General features: G+C 42.3%; 1 protein-coding gene across 1 annotated transcript in view; it reads right to left on the bottom strand.

Annotated features, from left to right (window-relative positions):
• Positions 1-1,825: 1,825 nt before the first annotated feature.
• Positions 1,826-23,315, bottom strand: part of LOC133139094 (zinc-binding protein A33-like) — a 41,972-nt gene continuing 20,482 nt past the window's right edge. The window contains exon 7 of the mRNA XM_061258392.1: positions 1,826-3,262. Coding sequence (XP_061114376.1) covers positions 2,745-3,262 — 518 coding nt within the window. The 3' untranslated portion in view covers positions 1,826-2,744. The remainder of the gene's footprint in view (positions 3,263-23,315) is intronic.

Genomic DNA, 23,315 nt, shown 5'->3' with positions numbered 1-23,315 from the left:
TTAAAATTAAAATTTCTCTCGGCAGAAAGAAAACAGTTCTGCCGTCCAAACATATGTCTAGCCCCCATCGTGCCCGCCACCCCAACACTGGAAAATGACAGTATCAGCGTTTATGGTGAAGAATTGTGAGAAATCCATTTGGAGCCAAGCATGTTGATATACTGTGCGTCAGAGAGAAATGTCAGTGGCTTATATGGCGAAAGGTAACCAGGCCATAGACATGAAATTGCAGATTGTGGCATACTGGAAACTAATGAGCCTTCGGGTAGATTAGATGGGGAACTCAACGAGTGTTTGTACTGAATTTGTGTTTCCGTTTATGGAGCTGTTGACACAAACTTCAAGGTTTAACGTTGGTGTAGTCTGTGAAACTGAAGATTATCTAGGCTGCTGTGTGGCACGGTGGTGTCCCCTGTAACAGACAGTGCATATGCAGTTGCTTTGACATAAGCAAAAAATTTCTATATATATTTTGAACATTCACCAGGTGACACCTTTAGAAGGTCATGGAAAATGTGTTAATTCATGAAGTGGGTCATGGGCGTGGAAGGTTTGGGAACCTCTGACTTACTGTATTAAGCAGTTAAGGAATGGGTTAGGTCAGACTTAAACCAACTCTGTTCTATAACCACGTAATGACAGGTTTTGGTGGCTCGAAGCACCCTCACTTTTACCACTGAATGAGATTGTTGAGCCACTGTTTCAGTTAGCCGAGATAGCTAGCTGTGCGTACTATAAGGCTACTTTCTAAAGGAACCGAATCGTAGCTAATGTTAACCATCGTCTCAGCGGGATGGCTTTGAGCTGAATTGGAGAAGGTTTCTGGATGCCCGAAGCAAGGAGTCCATCTTGCACTGGCTGTGAAAGAAGCAACGAGGCGAAATCAATTCCATCAGAGAGCAAAACATCATCAGTTCTTCTCTGTGTTTGAATGTCGTGAGCGGCTTTCTTCCCGGGGGAAGCCATTTTGGAAGCAAAGAAAAAAGCATGATGTTTCGGGATCTCATTGGCAGGCTTTATCTATTTCCGGGTTAGAGTTAAAAGCGTTCGACCCTATCTCGATGGTTCCACCCACTGGACTAATGCGCCATTTCTTTTGTACAGTTTGTAAATTATATTTGTTCTTGTACTCACATCTTGTGGCAATTCTGAGTAATTGCACTGCTTACAAAACATGTTAGCCCTTGGTATGTACAGTATAGTATTTGTCATGTACGGTGTTTCAACTGTTTCTAACACATTTAAACACATTTAATTTTTTTCTTTCCTTAAGATTTTTGAAAATCTAATATCGAAGTGCAGTCGTTTCAAGAATTGTATTTCAATTTATAATTCAATTTGAATCTGCTATCAGATTCAATTTGCTTTAAAGTATCAGGCACAAGAATTGTACAAATAACAATATTGTCATTTTGCATTGATATTTACTGAAATTCTTCTGGTAAAAAGCCACTTACTATGGGCACATTTCTAAGCATAGCAAGTTAGATCCTGCATTTATATACATTTTAATGATATTTGTGAATAGATGCTACTTTCAAAATGTTGTGCAAATCAGTAAAAGCATCAAGGAGAAGATTCTGGTTTGCTCTGGGTACCTAAACATGAAGTGAGTAGTAGGACTGAAAAAAGCAGCTCAGAAAAATCAGACCCTGGAGAGGAATTAGGAGAATTCCTGATGCTGTTGTCTTCCTGTGAGCAATATAGTGTGTGTGTGTGTGTGTGTGTGTGTGTGTGTGTGTGTGAATGTATGACCACATGCATCTCTGGGTGTGTGAATATAAGATCAAAAGTTTCGTAATCAAACCTTTCACATGTGGTTAAAGCATTTATTTCAGGGTATTTATATACACTTTGGTTTCACCATCTAGAAATTACAGCATTTTTATACATAGCACCACATTTCTTGTGTTATGATATGTATTAATAATCTTTATAGATAAATAAAAAAATCTAATTTAAATCAAAAATGTATTTAGTAAATATTGACTTGGTAAATATGAATGTATCTCACTATTTGAATGACCAATCACAAGCAGTAAAGTAAAAGGAATGAACAGTTGGCAGAGCAATGGCAGGTGTGCAGGTAAGGCTACTGAAGGCTCAGATGTAGATCCTACAGCATGGTACTGACAAGGTGAATTTATTCTTCACTGCATCTGCAAAGTACAATGTGAAAAGAGCCCAGACTCTAATTAAAGCTTGTACACGCTCTCATGAATCCAGTTCAACAGGAATGACATCGATCAGGTATAAAAGCATTTGATTTACCCACAAGTGCATCTGTTTTATGTATAAACACTATATTAAATAAAGTTTAGTCTAATGATTCTGATAAAAAGAAAACACAAAAGATACTGCTTGTATGTACATTAGCAAAAATGCATGTCCAGTTCAGTAACTCAACCAAATAATTAGTGATGAATAGAAAACAAATTATAATTATTAAATGGATTTCCTCTATGGAACTCTTTCAGTGTGAAAACATTTGATCCTTTTAAAAATAAAATGTGCAGTTAAAAAACTTGCAGGGCAATTACAGTACAGTAAATAATATAATACATAAAAAAATAATTTCTCATTTAGCTGATGCTTTTATCCAAAGTGATGTGGGGCTAAGGGCCTTGCTTAAGGACTCAAAAGCTGTGCATATGCTCAAGTCAACAGCCAGGCATGCTGAGGCAGATCAGAAATGCTGCAAAATCCCTGACAGCATTTCGAGTTTATTTTTGAAACAAACACCATCACTGGGATGATGTCACTGTTACAGAGACTTTCACTGGGCAGATCTGCAGGGGTTCAGCGTTCGTACCATCATCTTTGAAACAGGGAGAGAAGAATGGGAACACCCTCTCAGTAAATGTGTCTTTAAAAGTGTAAATGAGGGACATGTCACTGGAGTTGAAGAAGGACACCTCCCCCCCGTCATAGTCCAGCTGCACCCTGATGCACTGGGGTTTCCTTTCCAGTGTGAGGTCATCTACTCCTGATTTTGTGTACTTATCACCATTCCTCAGCATTATGAGCCAGAATCCATCCTCTTGGCTGCCCGTTAAATGTCCCTTCCTTTTGATGGACTCTTTCACCACTCCTACATCCCACTGACGTTTATTCCCAACCTTCACCTCCCAGCTGTGTTTCCCTGAGGTAAACCCCTCAGATCCCAGGACACACGGACAGGGCTTAAACCTCTCTGGGTTGCCAGGACATTTCTTCGCTGTACCTCTATCTCTCACAGGGGTCAGATCATCAGAGAAGAGAGCTGAAATATCAAGAAGAGAGATATTTAAATGACTGGAATAAAAAGGTACATTTCAAATACTATTCAGATTAGGTCGCATACACAGGAAATTGTATAATTGTTATGGGTGCGAATATGCTATTAGAAGAGAGACTTATAAATCAATTAGAACATAAGAAATACGATGGAAACTGGCCAACACAACCTTTTATTGGGTTTTTTTATGACATTTAAAAAAAAGAAACATCATAGTAAATGTGATGCATACAATTGACAGCTAATAATGCATATTATTAATGAGGTTTTAAATTGAATGTTAATTCAATTTACTGAGGAACTGAGACTGGATGTCCTGGGTTGTACGGACAGTTCTTTGCTGTACCTGTGTCCCTCACAGTGGTCAGATCATCAGAGAGAGAGAAATAGGCATGTGCAGTGTTGGGGTCCAGTATCACAGGAGCTGAAATATCAAGAAGAGAGAAATTTAAATGACTGGGAAAAAAAGGTACATTTCAAATACTCTATTCACATTAGGTCACATACACAGGAAATTGTATATAATTGTGATGGGTGCTAATATGCTATTACAAGAGAGACTTATAAATCAATTAGAACATAAGAAATATGATGGAAACAGGCCATTCAACACAAATAATAAAATTCAACAGCAGCATAAAAGCATATTATGAATGAGGTTTGAAATTGTATGTTAATTCTGTGTATTGACATTAAACTGAAGCAGTGCAGTGCAGCCCTCAGGATCTTTCTAATCTTGGAAGGAACTGAGACAGGATGACTCTGAACTGTTTATCGTCATCATCACCATTTCAATATACAGCCTGTTTCTGCAGTTTCATTCATTCATCCATCCATTATCTTAACCCGCTGATCCTGAACAGGGTCGCAGGGGACTTGAGCCTATCCCAGCATACATTGGCCGAAAGGCAGGAATACGCCCTGGACAGGTCGCCAGTCCATCGCAGGGCACACGCACCATTCACTCACACACTCATACCTACGGGCAATTTAGACTCTCCAATCAGCCTAACCTGCATGTCTTTGGACTGTGGGAGGAAACCAGAGTACCCGGAGGAAACCCACATGAACACAGGGAGAACAAGCAAACTCCACACAGAGAGGCCCCGGCCAACGAGGATTCGAACCCAGGACCTCCTTGCTGTGAGGCGGCAGTGCTACCCACTGCACCATCTGTGCTGCCTCTTCAGTTTCATGTGTTAATTATGTCTGTAAAATTTCAGCATCTGGTCTAGATACTCACTGTACTGCACCATCCGCAGCATCTTCTCCCAGACTCTGAACGTCAGGTTGCCCAGGTGTTTGGCCACGTCTATCAGCGCCCCTGAGAGCAGCTCTGGGTCCTGCAGTGTGCACTGGACTCTGTAACGACAGGCAGGAGTCAGACAGGATTGTGAACTGAAGAGACTTAAACACACAAGATCAAATGAGCTGAGAGTCTACATACCTTTCCTTGATGTTCTTGTAGCTCTGAAAACACACATAATAACAGCATCATTGTGCATGTATGAATGTATTCAGTAGAGACAGGTGACAATAAGTGAGAAACAACAGGAGCCATGCTCATGAAAGTGAAGAAAATGATAAGTCAGCACACATCAGTGAAGGTACTGTAATGTACAATTCACTGCTGAAATAAGGGAAACACTAGAGTAAATGTGGGACACAGAGTACATTGAAAATAGGCCCTTCTTATGAACATCCCAACATCCTCAGGGTCGGGTATGAATATTCTGGGCCGGCCCAGTTCTCCATTATTTGGGCTGCCATGGCGAGGAGAGACCTCAGTGACTTCAGAAAGAGGGCTACCTGTAGGTAGCTTACCATGTCATCACTATCACAGAGGATAGAATGGCACACACTGCTCGAACATGATGCATTGGTGTGAGATGCAAGGCAGAAAGGACCAGCTACTCTGGACCAATGGACTGTAGATCTAGAGCATGAACAGGCAGCTTCATCAGTCTGTCCTGAACTCTGTGGCAGTTAGCTGTATGTAGTATGCAGTGTCATTATTATTATAGAAGAACGAACGGTCAAAGACAGATCTGTGGTGAAATGAAGCCTTCTGTAAATCATACAGGACTTGCCATAATGCACTGTGATGATTTTAATCAGGCATATCAATCCATTAAATAATTAAAACCACATTCATTATATTAACAACTCATGCAGCTCTCTGGCATATTTCAAATATCTGCATTTTTCCCAAATCAACATTACTGACTTCACGACTTACAACTGACTGACAACTCACCAGCACTGAACCCAGCAAATCTGATATGAAATCACACTCATGGTTCACAGATTTATTCTTTATTCTGACTTGCTAACTGTTCAGTAGCACACAGCTGTATTGCTGTAGAACAAGGTAATTTTGGAATACAGCCAAATAGAATGGAAAACCACAAACAAGCTCAGTGAAATGTCTGTCTGAGTTTTAATCACAGTTCAGGGCTGACTTATTGCCAGCTCCACCATGCTAGTAAACAGTGAGCTATTGGCTAGCAGAAAGTGGTCAGCAAAGTGTATGATGCCAATTAGCTGGACTATACACAATGTCATTAAACCAATGGAAATAAAGTATTTAATAATAAACAATAGAAAAGAGAAAGTTGCATAAGTTGATTAATATGTATAACAATGTGACATATTGCTTGTTAGGAGTTTATTCTCATCTTCCCCATTCTGCTGGAGAAACCTTGCTCTACTGTCCCAAGACTAAAATTTCCACTGATGCTCTGTATCACAGTAACACACTGTGCATCTCAACAAGACTGGAATTAGTCAGTATAAACTCAGACCTCTGTCAGTAAATAAAGCTCCTACCTTTAAAAAGGATGTTCCTTCTGTCTCCACAGCCTTCTCTATAGCTGTGATTTTCTCTGTAAGGGTGGAGATGTCTCCACTGATGTGTCCTAGCTTTTCCTCCATTATCCGACTCTTCTGCTCCTCTTCCTCTTTCAGTGCAGCTAGTCTGGCCTCCTCTTCCTCTCGCAGGAACTGGTGGAGCTTCTCGAACTCTGCCTTTATCTGCCTCTCGGTGTGCTGGGCTTGACTCTGCGATTCAAACACCATTTTAAACCCGAATAGTATAACTATGCTTTGTTTTTCATGTATGGCAGCCAGTGTGGTTGTTATCCATGTCACACACAACATTAACTAAAAATATTGTTTTTGTATTTTTGTGCGGCTAAAAAAAATTCCAAATTGCTTTACTCACCCTGATGTGTTCTGCTGCTTTCCTACATTCTTGTTTAAGCTCAGTAAACATCTTCATTTTTACTTCAATAAGTTCCTCCTAGAGTAAAATGAACCAATTATCACGTATACAAGATATTCTTGTACTTACACTCTCAAAACAGATCTACTAAAAACACGACATGGCATTTTTAACACCTCCGTGTCTTAAGGGCTACACATTTTGTGTAACGTTTGGCATTAACACAACACATAAATTATATGCTAATTTCACAAAACTCTGACACAATATACAGTACTGTGCAAAAGTCGTAGGCACCTGCATAACATTGTACACAGATAAGATTCTTTTCAAAATAATTCAATGAAAGTTCCTAAATAAACGTACAATACATATTACATTACATTTGAGTAATTTGACAGAATATTTAAAAACTGAATCAAATCAATCCTTTTTGTGACCAACCTTCGGCATTAAAACTGCATCACTTCTCTGATATAGCTAAAGCTGCGGGAGGCTATGGAGACATACATCCGTGACTGCCTGGCTAACGGACTAATTCGCCCTTCTTCCTCTCCCGTCGGTGCGGGATTCTTCTTCGTCCAGAAGAAGGATGGCTCCCTACGCCCGTGCATCGACTACAGGGAGCTGAACAACATCACGGTGAGGAACAAGTATCCTCTGCCCCTGATGGACTCCGCGTTCCACCCACTTCACGAGGCCACCATCTTCACCAAGCTGGATCTTCGCAACGCGTACCACCTGGTCCGGATCCGTGAGGGCGATGAATGGAAGACCGCCTTCAATACCTCTCTCGGACACTTTGAATACCTGGTCATGCCATTCGGCCTCACCAATGCTCCTGCTGTGTTCCAGGCCCTGGTGAATGACGTTCTTCGGGACTTGTTGGGACGCCATGTGTTCGTCTACCTGGATGACATCTTGATCTACTCCACTAATGCCAAGGATCATGAAAACCACGTCAGGCAAGTTCTACAAAGGCTTCTAGAGAACAAATTGTTTGTCAAGGCAGAGAAGTGCGTCTTCCACTCCGACACAGTTGAGTTCCTTGGGTTTATCCTTGAAAGGGGACAGATCAGGGCGGATCCCAAGAAGATTCTGGCGGTCACCGACTGGCCCACACCCACCTCACGCAAGCAACTCCAGCGCTTCTTGGGATTCGCCAATTTCTACCGTAGGTTCATCCGTTCCTATAGTCAAGTGGTCTCCCCCCTAACCAAGCTCACGTCCCCAGCGGTGCCATTCCGGTGGAGCCCCGAAGCTGAGACGGCCTTCACCAAGGTCAAGAGACTGTTCGCTTCCGCTCCCATCCTGGTACACCCCGACCCCACCCGCCAGTTTGTGGTCGAGACGGATGCTTCCGACACAGGGGTGGGAGCAGTGCTCTCTCAGGTGGCGGCCGCTGACAACCGACTACACCCCTGCGCCTTCTTCTCCAAGAAGCTGTCCCCGGCGGAGAGGAACTACGACGTTGGAAACCGTGAGCTGCTGGCAGTCAAACTGGCACTGGAGGAGTGGAGACATTGGCTGGAGGGGGCCGAGAAGCCGTTCATCGTTTGGACCGACCACAAGAACCTGGCATACCTCCAGACAGCCAAAAGGCTGAATTCTCGACAGGCGAGATGGGCGCTGTTCTTCGGGAGGTTCAACTTCTCTCTGACCTACCGTCCAGGTTCGAAGAACGTTAAGCCCGATGCCCTGTCCCGTCAATTCAACACCTGTTCTGAGCGTGAGATCCCCGAAAACATCCTTCCTACCTCCTGCACCATCGGATCCGTCACATGGTGATCCAGAGGGCTCTACGGGAGGAGCCCGATCCCAGGTCCAACCCCGGATTACGCCTATACGTCCCCTCAGCCGCTCGGACACAGGTGCTGCAATGGGCCCATTCATCCCTCCTTTCCTGCCATCCCGGCTTTACCCGCACCTTGGCGGTGCTGAAGCGGAGATTCTGGTGGAGTGCCATGATCCCCGACACCAGACGCTTCATCAAGGCCTGCACCACATGCGCCAGAAGCAAAGCATCTCACCAGGCCCCTGCTGGACTGCTTCAACCATTGCCGGTGCCCAGCCGACCCTAGAGTCACATCGGAGTGGACTTCGTGACCGGACTTCCCCTTTCCGAGGGTAACACCACCATCCTGACGGTGGTGGACCGATTCAGCAAAGCGGCACACTTCATCCCCCTGGCTGGATTGCCCACCGCCCAAGAGACCGCGGAGGTTCTGGTGAGAGAGGTGTTCCGCATCCACGGACTTCCATCGGACATCGTATCTGACCGCGGTCCCCAATTCATTTCCCAAGTCTGGAAAGCGTTCTGCGTGGCCCTCGGGGCCACAGCTAGCCTCTCTTCGGGCTACCACCCTCAATCCAATGGCCAAACTGAGAGGGCCAATCAGGACCTGGGGGCCGCTCTACGCTGCGTATCGGCCAAGAACCCAGCCGGCTGGAGCAAGATGCTTACCTGGGTGGAGTACGCTCACAACACCCTACCCTGCGCTGCCACCGGGAAATCACCTTTTGAGGTCTCCCTGGGCTACCAACCTCCACTGTTCCCTGACCAAGAAGCCGAGATCGCTGTTCCCTCCCTCGCCATCCACATGAAACGGTGCGCCAAGGTTTGGAGGGATGCCAAGGCCGCGCTGCTAAGCACGGCAGACCGCAATCGGTGTTTTGCTGATCGCCACCGCACTCCAGCTCCAGTCTACAAACCAGGTGACTCCGTCTGGCTGTCCACTAAGGACATTCCCCTCCAAGCTACCTCTCACAAACTGCAACCCCGCTTTATTGGTCCCTTTAAAATCCACAAAATCATCAATCCTTCCTCTGTTAAACTGTCACTCCCTGCTTCCCTTAAGATTCACCCCACATTCCATGTTTCATGTATCCTCTCACCCCATATGTCCCCCGGATCCCCCACCACCTCCCCCCCGCATTATTGACAACCACCCCGCATTCACGGTTAAGAAACTCTTGAACATTCGTAAGAGGGGCCGTGGGGTGCAATACTTGGTTGACTGGGAGGGCTATGGCCCTGAGGAGCGTTCCTGGGTCGCTCCCAGTCTCATTCTGGACAAATCGCTCATCAGAGACTTCCATCGTGACCACCCTGATAAATTCCAAGGACTGCCAGGAGTCGGTCGTTAAGGGGGGGGTCCTGTCACGTTTCAGGTCTGTCTCGCCATGTTTTATGTTTATTCATGTTGTTTAGTTATGTTTCATTACGATTTATTTTCTTGTCATGTTTAGTTATGTCTCGTTACGATTTATTTTCTTGTCATGTCTAGTTATGTTTTCGTACGATTATATTCCTGGTTATGTTTAGTGGTTATCGTCTTAGTTTCGCGTTGTGTCATGTTTTGATTTATGTTTATTGTTACGTTAACTGGTCGTTGTTATGCATACACTTTTACATGTTTTTCCGCAAACCTTGCGTTCCGCCTTTTCTCTCTCTCTCTCTCTCTCTCGTTCTGTCCTTCACTCCCCTAATGTTTCTATTTGTCTATTTACTAAAACTACTAACGCTAGATCAGGATTGGGTAGAAACTAACAAGACTAATCATGTGTTCATGTCACCTTACGTTTCTCGTGCATGTCATTTACTAATTTACTAATGCTAGGGCAGGATAGGTTTATTACTAACGATTACTAATCTCCTTGTTAAACTTGTCATCCATCGCACCTGTTTTCCATTTCCTTGCTACGCTCTAACTAATTGTCTACACCTGTCTACACCTGCATTTATAGCCCAGTCGCGCAACTGTTCACTGCGAAATTGTCTGCCTCTGTTTTTTCACGCAACTCTTGAGCATTATTTACTGTTTGATTACACGTTACGATCCACGCCTGTTTACTGACCATCGACTATTGATTTCTGTTTTGTGACCTTCGTTTTGTTTCTCGACTACGTCCCCGCCTACCGTTTTTGTACTTTTGCCCCGCTGATTGTTTCATGGTTTCGACTCCCGCTTCGCCCACGACTACGCCTCTGCCTGCCGTCTGCCTGTTCATCTGCCCCGCTGACAGCTCTCCTGCTACCGGACCTCCCTGCACGCCTACCGACTACGAGATTGCCTCTTACCTCGGCACCGTGCTTTTTGTTTGTTTTGTATTTGTTTGGCTGGATCTTCGTGTATGGACTTTGCTTGTATTGACTACGCTCCTGGGACTCGTCCCGAATAAAGCCCTAATGGGACTTTATTTTACTATTGTTTCTGAGTCGTGCATTTTGGGTCCAACCCCCACGCACCCGTCTCAAAAGCTGTCCTGCAGTTTTATAAGACAGGGAGGTTATTCCAAGCATGTTGGAGAACAGTTCTTATGCAGACTTTGGTTGGCTCTTTGCTTCTCAGACAGCCTTGATCAAGATTTTATGTAAGAAGTAATCAATTGCTTACAGTAAATATGTTACTAATAAAACAAAAATGTCTCTGTAAAATTAAATCTTTTGAAAAATGAACATTTGGAAATCTCAAATGTGTTCTTTTATACTAATACACACAAAAAATAAACATATATATAATAAAGTCTAGGCTGCCTAAGACTTCTGCACAGTATTGTATCTCACAGGCAACACAAAAATAGTAACACAGAAATTGTGTTTGATATTAACACATCCATTTTGAGAGACTATACACAGATCTAGTCTCAACCGATTCTACACTCACTGTAGATTTCTGCACTTCCTGGTTGTTGCTCAGTTCTCTCCTCAAACATTTAACAGTATATACTGTATATAACAGTAGTTTTATCAGGTCTGGACCATTATTATGTGAAGTTCTTGTGTGATATTTCTATTTGTGCTGTCAGTATATCTAGTCTGACACCACATTGCTACATATTTATGAAATCACACTGTGTATTTCAGTGTTCACTATGTGTAGCCATATTCACTATAAAAGTCCCACAAGCACAATTGTCAATCAATACTGAAGCATGCCTACATTTTACTCATAGCATTGCAGTGAAAATCTAAAATACTGGATGTTTTCATGGTTTCAAATAAAGATTTCAGATACAGTCCTGCCTCTTCAACTGAATGAATTTGCAAGACCTCACACCATAGCTGCATGTCAGAACTAAAAACCTTACATAGAAACATTTCAGTCATATTTGACTGTCTGGAGAATATAAAATTGTTGTCATTGAAAACAGAATACCTTAAGTTCCAGTGAGGCCTCTTCGATTGGACAGACAGGGTGGTTTCTATGTTTTCTTGAAGTCTGACAGATGAGACAGAGAGCCGCTTCATCATGTTTGCAAAAAAATAAAAGTTTTTCCCCATGAAGACTACAATGAGTCTCACTCTTGTCGGCATTTTCTCTCTCAGCCTTCTGCTTTAAGTAAGACTCCACAATGTTTTTTAAGGCCAGGTTTCGAGGAGGTTCCATAGAGGCCTTTCTCCTGCAGATGGGACACTCTCGAGAGCTCTTTTCTTTCCAGTACTGCTGCACACACACTTTACAGAAGCTGTGGCTGCATTTCAGGATGACAGGCTCTTTAAAAATGTCACAACATACAGAGCAACAGAGATCGTCCTCAGGAATCAAAGCTTTAGCCTCCATGTTATGGTCTTTCAGTCCCTCATTCTGATATTTTTACTTTCACTTTTGCTGAACCTTGAACACCCTACGTAAGTGAGAACAGCAGGAAGGCCTCTTATTTGCAAAGCAGGGCTGTAAAAAAGGCTTTAAAAACAACTGCTGTGTTCCATTTTAAACACCAACACCTGGCTCAAATAAATCAATCAACCTATTAAATTCTATTAATTGACCAACTCTGGTAGCTGGTGAAGGGCCACTCCTTCACAAGGGCAAGAAAACAACAGGCTCCCCCATGCCACGTGGCTGACAATGCTGACCAAGTCACAGACTGAGACAATAAAAGGCATATTCTAATAATCCTTGATACCATTTCCATACATAAAAAAAAACGGGTTCCAATATAAGAACAAAAATATACAATTCAGAAGTTGCATGGATAAACACATTGGCTTAGTATTCTTAGCTCACTTCTATTTTACGTCCAGCCAACATATTTCCAGTTAGGAAAATAAGCCTGTTTTGTAAATTATTTCATGCAGACACATTTATGGGACCAAATATCCCACATAGTTATGAAGCTACGACCATTTTCTGACGAAGTGAGAGCTATTTCGACACCCTGGGCATGCTTTATAAAACATATTCTCATATATGCGAATAAAACACTCATGAAGGTAAAGTTTCTCAACATTTTGTATTTTAAAAAGTGGGTTTAATTGAAATGTAGGCTTTCCCAATCATTCATGTGTGTGGATAAAAAGATATGCAGATGTATTTTGTATTTGGAGAGATTTGGGGACACATGAGGACATCGGGGTGCAGTTTTGGAAAACCCATGTGGAATATGAATGCCTGTTGAAAACTTTACCAAATCTTAAACACTGGTTGACATGCTGTCACGGCACATCTTCGTTTACATTTAGCACAGCTTTTATGGAATTGCTAGCATTAATAAAGTGAAGTTTAAAAAACAACAAACCTCACTATCACACAGCTCATTTTGTTTCAAATTGAAATTTCTGCATAAACCTGTTCCAGTGCCCTGTCCTATGCTGTCTTTGTCCTGTGGGTCTGTGTGTGTGTGTGGGTGTGTGTGTGCTTTCTGTGCTCTCCTGTCCTGTGCCATGTGTGTGTGTGTGTGTGTGCATGTGTGTGTTACATCCTGTTATATGGTGCATTTACAGGGCATCCGGAAAGTATTCACAGCGCTTCACTTTTTCCACATTTTGTTATGTTACAGCCTTATTCCAAAATTGATTAAATAAATTTTTTTCCTCCAAATTCTACACACAACATCCCATAATGACAACGTGAAAAAAGTTTTTTTGAGATTTTTGCAAATTTATTCAAAATAAAAAACTAAGAAATCACATGTACATAAGTATTCACAGCCTTTGCCATGAAGCTCAAAATTGAGCTCAGGTGCATCCTGTTTCCACTGATCAACCTTGAGATGTTTTGACAGCTTAATTGGAGTCCACCTGTGGTAAATTCAGTTGATTGGACATGATTTGGAAAGGCACACACCTGTCTATATAAGGTCCCACAGTTGACAGTGCATGTCGGAGCACAAACCAAGCATGAAGTCAAAGGAATTGTCTGTAGACCTCCGAGATAGGATTGTCTCGAGGCACAAATCTGGGGAAGGGTACAGAAATATTTCTGCTGCTTTGAAGGTCCCAATGAGCACAGTGGCGTCCATCATCCGTAAATGGAAGAAGTTCGGAACCACCAGGACTCTTCCTAGAGCTGGACGCCCGTCTAAACTGAGCAATCGGGGGAGAAGGGCCTTAGTCAGGGAGGTGACCAAGAACCCGATGGTCACTGTCAGAGCTCCGGCATTCCTCTGTGGAGAGAGGAGAACCTTCCAGAAGGACAACCATCTCTGCAGCAATCCACCAATCAGGCCTGTATGGTAGAGTGGCCAGACGGAAGCCACTCCTTAGTAAAAGGCACATGGCAGCCCGCCTGGAGTTTGCCAAAAGGCACCTGAAGGACTCTCGGTCCATGAGAAACGAAATTCTCTGGTCTGATGAGACAAAGATTGAACTCTTTGGCGTGAATGCCAGGTGTCATGTTTGGAGGAAACCAGGCACCGCTCATCACCTGGCCAATACCATCCCTACAGTGAAGCATGATGGTGGCAGCATCATGCTGTGGGGATGTTTTTCAGCGGCAGGAACTGGGAGACTAGTCAGGATTGAGGGAAAGATGAATGCAGCAATGTACAGAGACATCCTGGATGAAAACCTGCTCCAGAGTGCTCTTGACCTCAGACTGGGGCGACGGTTCATCTTTCAGCAGGACAACGACCCTAAGCACACAGCCAAGATATCAAAGGAGTGGCTTCAGGACAACTCTGTGAATGTCCTTGAGTGGCCCAGCCAGAGCCCAGACTTGAATCCGATTGAACATCTCTGGAGAGATCTGAAAATAGCTGTGCACTGACGCTCCCCATCCAACCTGATGGAGCTTGAGAGGTGCTGCAAAGAGGAATGGGCGAAACTGCCCAAAGATAGGTGTGCCAAGCTTGTGGCATCATATTCAAAAAGACTTGAGGCTGTAATTGCTGCCAAAGGTGCCTCAACAAAGTATTGAGCAAAGGCTGTGAATACATGTGATTTCTTCGTTTTTTATTTTTAATAAATTTGCAAAAATTTCAAAAAAACTTCTTTCATGGTATCATTATGGTGTGTTGTGTGTAGATTTTTGAGGAAAAAAAATGAATTTATTCCATTTTGGAATAAAGCTGTAACATAACAAAATGTGGGAAAAGTGAAGCGCTGTGAATACTTTCCGGATCACTGTATGTTGTTTCCCGTCTCACATGTTCCCATCATAGGCTGTTCAAATATGTTCTGTAATTACACAGCAGAAGACACAACGTGGAACATCATGTCAAAACTGCTTTTTTAACTGGATAAGTATTACACTTTTTTTCATGCATAAAGAAGAAAAATAGGAATAACAGATATACAGTGCCCTCCATAATGTTTGGGACAAACATAAATAAACCATCATTTAATGTTATGCCTCTGTACTACACTGTTTCACCATGTAGAAATTACAGTGTTTATACATAGTCCCCCCCCGTGCCCCCGTCCCCCAGTTCAGGGCACACAGAAATTGAAACAGTTGAGACATATCTTGTTAATTAGTGACAAATTATACAGCTGATCAGATCACAATTGTGTACATAGGCCTGCACGTTTTCCATTGCCTTAGTAAACAGTACCAAGTGCACATTTAGAGTAAATGTATATTCTGTGATAATTTATTCTTACACATCTAATATTTTCTGTCTCCCACCTGAGGTCTGTGCTTCCATTTGTGGGAGGCTTTCCACAATGTTGACTATATCCAAATAAAAAAAGAAATAAAAATGGCTCTTTGGTGGCGTTAAATCATTGAAACAGGTCAATTTCAACCAAACACAATGGGAGGGCTTTTTGTTTGTTTTGCAGTAGGTGGCAGCAAAGGACAATTATTGTTCAACCAATCAATGAATACATTTGAAAGAGACATTGAGGTCACATTTAGTTCAGTTAAATGCAGGAGTTCGTATCCGGATGCAGGGCATGAGACCGGGAAACATTAAGATACTTGTGCCAACAGTCCTCAGGCATTCTCAGAAGAATAAAGCTTTTATTTGTGTTGGTATTTCAGGCTGCTAAGGGGACTGCCCCACCTTACATACAATCCTTGATCACTCCCTACTCCCCAGCTAGACCACTCCGGTCTGCCAGCTCTGGTCGCCTTATGGTTCCCTCTCTACGAGCACCTGGCAGTCTGCACGTCCATGCCTGTTTTCCATTCTGGTTCCTCAGTGGTGGAATGACTTGCCTACCACTGTCAGGACAGCAGAATCCCTCCCCCTATTTCGACGCAGACTCAAAACACACCTTTTCAAACTCTACCTTAGTCCTCCCTCCTGATTTCCCCCTACCCCCCTTTCTGATATCCCTATCCTTGTCTAACCCAAAAAAAAAAAAAAAAAATTGCACTTATGATGACGACTATATGTTTAGAACAGCATTCCATGTGTATTTTCCTAGTTATGGATGTGATGCTTTGACTTGTGGTAGAACCTATGCACTTGTAAATCGCTTTGGATTAAAAGCATCTGCCAAATGACAAAAATGTAAAAAAAGTAAAAATGTAAAATTTGATTTACCTTTTTACTTATTTCCTTACTTATTTTCCTACATTTTTCCAGTGACTAGCTGCTTAATTATAGTTCAGCCAGGCTCCTAGAACAAATCTAGAGGTTTTTAATCCATGAGGATTATTTAACTGAGTAAGTATACATTTCTCACAACGTCTGTAAGCAGGGGTCATTTTGCACGGATTTGCCATCACAGTATGAGGCTGGTCAGTGTTCAGGTCACAGTGACACATTTTCTAACCCACACTTTCTAGATCAGAATTGGACCAAAATTTATCCTTTGCTTTACTGTAGCAGAGACATCCAGGATTTTCACCAGTGAGCAGAAGTGAGTGAGTGTTCAGAATCAGTTGCCCCATACTGCACGTTTCCATGTTTTTCTACAGACAAGGTATGTTCATGGACTCACTTAACAAATATCATTAAATTCCCTGTCTAAGACCCACCATTGTTTCTCAAATACCGCTTTCAGACAGAAAGGTTCTGGTTCTGGCTCCGGTTCTGTTCTGTTCTGGTGTCTCAGAACCTTGGTGCTTTCTTGTGAACCAGTCCACGTCCCTACCAGTTTAAGCAGAACCAAAGTTCCACCGCCCTCCATCATCAACAGAGGGCGCTGCTCAATCCACAAGGCAGGCGGAATATGACAAGGTTCGCAAGGAAAAACAACTATTTTTTGGTTCCAGCTGAGAACCAACTTTTCAGGTTCCGAACCTATTTATTTTCGGTCTGAACGCGCAGGCCGGTTCAAAATTAGGGTAGGGAACCGGAACCAGCACGGAGCCTTGCCGGTCTGAAAGGCCAAAAGGAGAGGTCATGGAGAAACAGCCCAAGTCAAGTCGCTTCCTGTAATGCGATAGGGCAACGTGTCTCTGTCCACGCCTATTTGTAATGCGATAGGGCGACACAGCTCTGTCCTCGCCTATCTGTAATGCGATAGGGCGATGCGTCTCTGTAAACGCCTTCCTGTAATGCGATAGGCCTTCCTGTAATGCGATAGGGCGATGCGTCTCTGTCCACGGCTTCCTGTAAAGCGATAGGGCGACACATCTCTGTCTACGCCTTCCTGTAATGCAATGGGTGTGTGGCCTGGAACTAAGACCAGGAAGCCATGTTGACAGCAGGGTGTGTGGCTGTACACAAACAGGTAACTGTGTTTCTGATGATGGGGTTGTAGCTTCTCTCCTTCCCAGCAGGCTGTGCAGCATTCATGCACCCCTTTCTGAGAGCAACCTGCTGGTTGACCAGTTCAGACCAGCTCCATGTTCAGCATGGTTCAACTGGTTGACCAGTTCAGACCACCTCAAGCTAGGTTTTGAAACAGATGGCAGCTGGTTAACCAGTTCAGATCAGCTCCCAACTCAACATGGTTTAGCTGGTAGACCAGTTCAGACCAGCTTCCAGCTAGACATAGTTTGACCAACTCAAGCTATTTTTTGAAACAGACAAGCTACCAGCACTAGCCGGTTGACCAGCTCATACTCAGCTTGACCAGCTTTATTACCAGCTTGGTCATACCAGTTTATGACCAAGTTCTTGACCAGTTCAATTTTGGCATAGCTGGATTTTACGGCAGGGTAGCCTCACTGGCACAAGCTTCTTCCACTCTCATTTTTCTTTGTTCCAGTCGTTTATCTTTCAACAAGGTAACAGGAAGTGTTCCACACAGGATATAAACACCAGGAAGAAAAAATTACTTTTTATAGCAACCCGGCAAAATACAAGGACAATCAACGACCAGCATACTTTGCCATTGTAACCAGGTACATGTTTTCACACAGCGTGCTGGAGTTTTGCCAAAATAGTTTCTTGTTTCTGGCACTGAAACCAGTTTCAGTTTCCCATTGTGGAAAATCCCCCTTAAGAAGAAAAAACACACCACTGAGGGAGAATTCAGTTAGAATTCAGATTGAAATATTTGTGCAATCACCACAACCAAGTTCTCCTGTAGTAAACAGCAAGGGATCACTTGGCCTGCAAATCTAACATTTCCACTGATACACTCTCAGAAAACTCTCTCTCTTTAGTATGGATGATGGTTCTGTGTTTAACCTTGTCCACTTGATTGAGCCTTGCTATTAGAAAGGTTTATTAACTACTGTAAAGGTTGTGAAGGAGCCATACACTCTGGTGAAAGGTCCTGAAATGGTTCACTGGTGGAGGGTTGTACTGTATATAGTTAAACTACAGGAAAGAGCCTTTTTAGGTACAAACTGGAACCCTTTTTTCTCCAAGTGCACTTGTCTATAATGCATGGACTGTGACCTTGCTTATGATTTTCAATCTAGCTGTGTGTGCTAAACGTGACACTAGCAATAGCACAGTCTTCACAACCATTCTTGATAGCTTCAGAAAACAAGTACACAGTGGGACATGAGATTTATCCCACAAAAAAAACACTACCGCATTAGTATTAGTATTTTCTGTGGTCTTCAGTTGATATTCAGACAAATTTCATGATCATTTTAATAATAATTTTTAACACTCTCTGTTTCGTTCTCTTTTTCTCCCTCTGCTCTCTTTTCACTTACAGATCCTTTAACCTCCCACCAACTCTCTCAGAAAACAGAAAATAAACCTCTCTATAATTCCTTTCATGCAAATCCTGTAACCTGCTTTCAGAATGTCGAGCAAACAAATATCAGCAGGGATTACTTTTTTTTTTTGTTGGTTAGATTTGACTCTCGGCTTCACATCAAACACAGAGCAGAGCATTGATCACACCCCTGTTCCCCTTGCACAAAGTGACGTGCATCTACTGCACCATGCTCCTCAAAGAACATGCCCGTGAAAAACATGAAATATGAGCATGATAATTTCTTGATAACGTCCTTCCCAGGAGCGTGTGGACAATTGGTGATCTGTTCAGTCATTTCTTGAATTCCTCAATCGGAAGCAATGTTATCAGATCATGTGCGCCTGAGATACCACACAATGCGGTGCATATGAACATTAAAATGATAATGGAATTCATTTTATATGAATTTAGGTCAGCATACAGGAGCGTGCAAATTCAGGATCTGGCCCATGGGGCTTGAGTCTTCAAGCAGTCATCATTTTCCACCTGCCTCTCTCACAGAGGTTTTCTGCAGATTTATTAAAAGGTGTTTTAAGGGTTGGAACAAGCCAATCATCTGTCCATATACCCTCGTGCTGGTCTTGTGAAGAATGCAGACAGTAGGTTGCAAGTTTAATATTTTAAGAGAAGGTTTAGTCAAGCCAGTTGTGTGTAATTCTATAACAGATGAGAAATCATGGACATTTAAAATGGAGCAAAAGAAGCTTTTCAGGAGAAATGTCAAAACTTCAAAACTCCCCCTCTGTCCATAGTCTTTTGTCTTAAAGTGAAAATTCTCAATAGAAAATCCCCAAATAGAGGAAAATATTAAATTAGATATTTTATTTGCAGGACCGGGCAAGGCTCACAGTTATCAAATTTTTGTGCTGCTACGATGTTGTCCTGAATGCAATGTCTACAAGGGGAAGATGCAGATACACAGGTGCAGCTGTACTGTATTTTTATAATAACTGTAAAACTCCACATAAACGTGTGCTGGCCTTAAGAAGTTCAGCCAACTAAATACAGTATAAGTACAGAGGTCAGAAGGCACCAACTCAGCTGACTGCACTGTGTGAGGGACATCTTTTTAATCCTTTATGGTGTAAGAGCACAAATATGTGATTGGAATGTTCTTAACTTCAACATGTTGATGTATCAATCACTGCTGCTAATCAAAAGCAATGGAATTCTGGAAAACTAGCTTTTTGAAGGAAAAAAAGAACATTCCAAAAAACCCTTCTCTTTAAAGTGTTAAATACTAAAATGAAGTCCATTTCACATGAAAACTTCATTTTCATTTTAAGGGGCGGCTTGTAGTGTAGTGGTTAAGGTAAGGGAATGGGACACGCAAGGTCGGTGGTTCTAATCCCGGTGTAGCCACAATAATGCATTGCTCCAGGGGAAGATTGTCTCCTGCTTAGTCTAATCAACTGTACGTCGCTCTGGATAAGAGCGTCTGCCAAATGGCAATAATGTAATGTAAAAGTCCACTGTGTGTTAATCCATCTTTGGGGAGTAGATTCTCTGTCTGAGTAGATCCTGTTTGCTTGTAATTGCGCTCTAATTTTCTGAGGAAAACAGAAAATACACTTTATTCAAACTAGAACAGGTCCACTGGGGGTTGTAAGATTCACCTCAACATCAAACTGCTGCACAGTGCTTTCTGTGTCCACCAGTTCTACTTTAATTGGGACATCTATCTATAAAATTTCACTTATAACAGATCAGCACCAAGTGATTTTATTTTATTTTTATAATGTAGTGAATACATTCCCTCATGTCTTATATGAATTCTGTGGCAGAATTATTAAGGCGTTTCTGATAATTATTTTAGCTTCACCTACAGTATCAGGTGAATATGGATTAACGACAAATATTCAGATGTAAGAAGGTACAGGATTTTGTGACTTTCCAGAATTTTGTGACCTTTGTGACCCTGAAACCCACACTGGGGATTTTCCCACCATCCAATGAAAGCAATCCCATCCCAATATCCTCTTGATGATTTTTTTCAAACCAGAGACAAAACACTAATCCTAACTGTATCTGGTCACATGGGATAGATCCCTTTGTCATGTATGTCCCCCTGGAGTTACTCTGTTACTAGCGCTCAGGCATGGAGAATGCACAATAAAGCTAATAAACAATAAAGGACTAACTTTGAATTGAGATCCTGGGGCACTCGAGGCTTTCATTCGGAAGGCAACAAAAAATAGTCTCCGTTACATTCTTTTACCTTTTCCTTTGAAAACACAGCTATCTTTTCTGTTTTAATGTTCTGGCTCAGTAACATGTGTACTACCGGTTTATTTTCTGTAGGCTACTGATAGTCTTCCCCTGGTGTGTAACTGGGTCCATTAAGTCGCGTAACGTAGATAATACATTCTTCATTTGAATCGGACTGTTATTATCCGAAGAGTGTCCTTACTGAACTTCTTTCCTTATATTGTTCTCGTATTGTTACTGTTTCTATTGAAAAAATATTCCATAAAATGTATATAATAATAGTCTCAACAGGTATCTGATCAACGCTCTGGAAGGGAAAACAACACATAATTATATTTATTATATTTCTGGGGAATGGGGTGTGCAGAAGACTGTCATGATCTGAAGAAAGGTCGGTTCTGTTTATCGTGTCCGTTAGTGAACCCAGTCGAATTCTAAATGTTTTTCATTGCTGTGTACAAGGAATTACTGGCGGAGCTACTGTGGAGGCGGAGAAGCGCTACTCGCTCTGTGCTGCTCAACGTGACGGCTGCGTTTGAGTGAAAGAAAGAACTGACCCCAGATCACTTGGCAAGAGCAGCGATAAGATGAAGATACGGTCCGTCCAAGTTGCGAACAAAGATCCGGTTCATAATTGGGCCTGAATATTATTTATGGGTGATAACTGAGGAGATGAAGACAATAAACCCGAAGGATTTATTTTTCCGTTATGAACAACGATTAATAGGAATATGACCGCGCAGAAACAGGAAGAACAGTCCAGACCACTTTTTGCTAATAATATAGCCTTCGCGTTTATGTAATTCTACTCTATTTAATAGTAACTTTAAAAACTACAGGACATTTTTCGGTTGTTCTTTAAGATGCGAGCCTTTTGGTATATCGAGACATATCCATGAGGCATGTTTTGAAACTATATTTTAAAATTAATTATGGACAATAATAAAAATGGAAGGACAGCATCCTATATCTGAGCGCAAAAACATGGATAACTGCCTGCGACGTTTGAAGCAGGAGCTGGTATGTAATTGCCTTTTCAGTTGTATACTGCACACGAAAATCTATGGAATTGCCTGTCGAATATAGCTGAAGTAGGCTATACATCCATGAGTCAGCGATCGCAAGAACGGCAGCCTAATGCATAGAACAGTATGCCTTTTAAAGTTATGGCCGTTGAACAATTGGATTTTTTTTAGTCGAGCAATACGCCTGCCCTACAACGGCAACTTAAGATGGACTGCGCACAATGGTCCCAAGATAAGTAAATACCAGCGATCCAATAACACGGGAGAAAACGTCCGTTTGAATTTACGAGTGGCCATGTGTTCGCATTCCTTAAGTCGCCGAGTGCAAAAGTAGGCTACAAGCGGTATAGACTTGGCAAATACAAGGCGAAATGAATGTAATGTAATGAGCAGTGTTCTCCATTTTACTTTCCAGTTGGGACGACTCTTTTTGAGGCTATTTGATTGTCACTTATAGTGTGTAGGCTATTATGGAGTTCGTCAGGTCATTAACTTTAAAGATTACAGCATATTCGCCCACGACCTGAAAATGTGCTCCACGTCAATTAATTGATGACAATATTATATTGACTTAGTTAGTGAAGGGAACGTGCGGTTGTTTGAAAAAAATTAAATAAAAAATACAATTATGTGGTAGCCTAATGACACCGGTATGCATAGCGCGTCAACAGTTGTTTAAGCAGGAACAATTCGGGAGTGCATATGATAATTACCTTCATGTGCGCGTTTGAAATATCCACATGAATGTATATTGCCTTATGTCGACCAGCTGTGCACAGATGCACTTATTGTGCAGATGCAGCCCAGTGAATTTATTAATGGACTGGTCATTACGACAAACAACTTGATTCACATTGTCGAGGCTGTAGCCTATGGGATTGCTAATTGCATTAATGTAAATCCATACATCCGTTCATAAATACATATGGGTGTAGTTACAGTTGTTTGAATATGCGTGTATTACCACGGTGGCACTCCTTTAGCAGCCGAAAGAAACATTGACCTTAATTTGTTGTGATTTGTTATTTTTGTCAGGTGCCTTCCCACTTGTTACCAATGTAAAATAAATATAGGTTCGCCTACTGATAGCACTTGGCAATATGATTACAATGTTTTTAAGAATGTTCTTATTCATAATATTAAAAACCATTCATGATAGAAACATATGAACAACAGAAAAACCGTATCTCATTCCTTCGTTGGACGAGGGGAAAAAATAACGAATTGATTTATAGTTTAGTCTCTGTGCGGCTGTGGACGAGATGCTCTTTGACCATGGCTTTCTTGGCAGGCGCCTGA

This window comes from Conger conger, chromosome 10, assembly GCF_963514075.1.
Source record: "Conger conger chromosome 10, fConCon1.1, whole genome shotgun sequence".
Lineage (NCBI taxonomy): Eukaryota > Metazoa > Chordata > Actinopteri > Anguilliformes > Congridae > Conger > Conger conger.
Note: the sequence above shows the minus strand (reverse complement) of the source record. Positions and strands in the feature narration are given on the sequence as shown.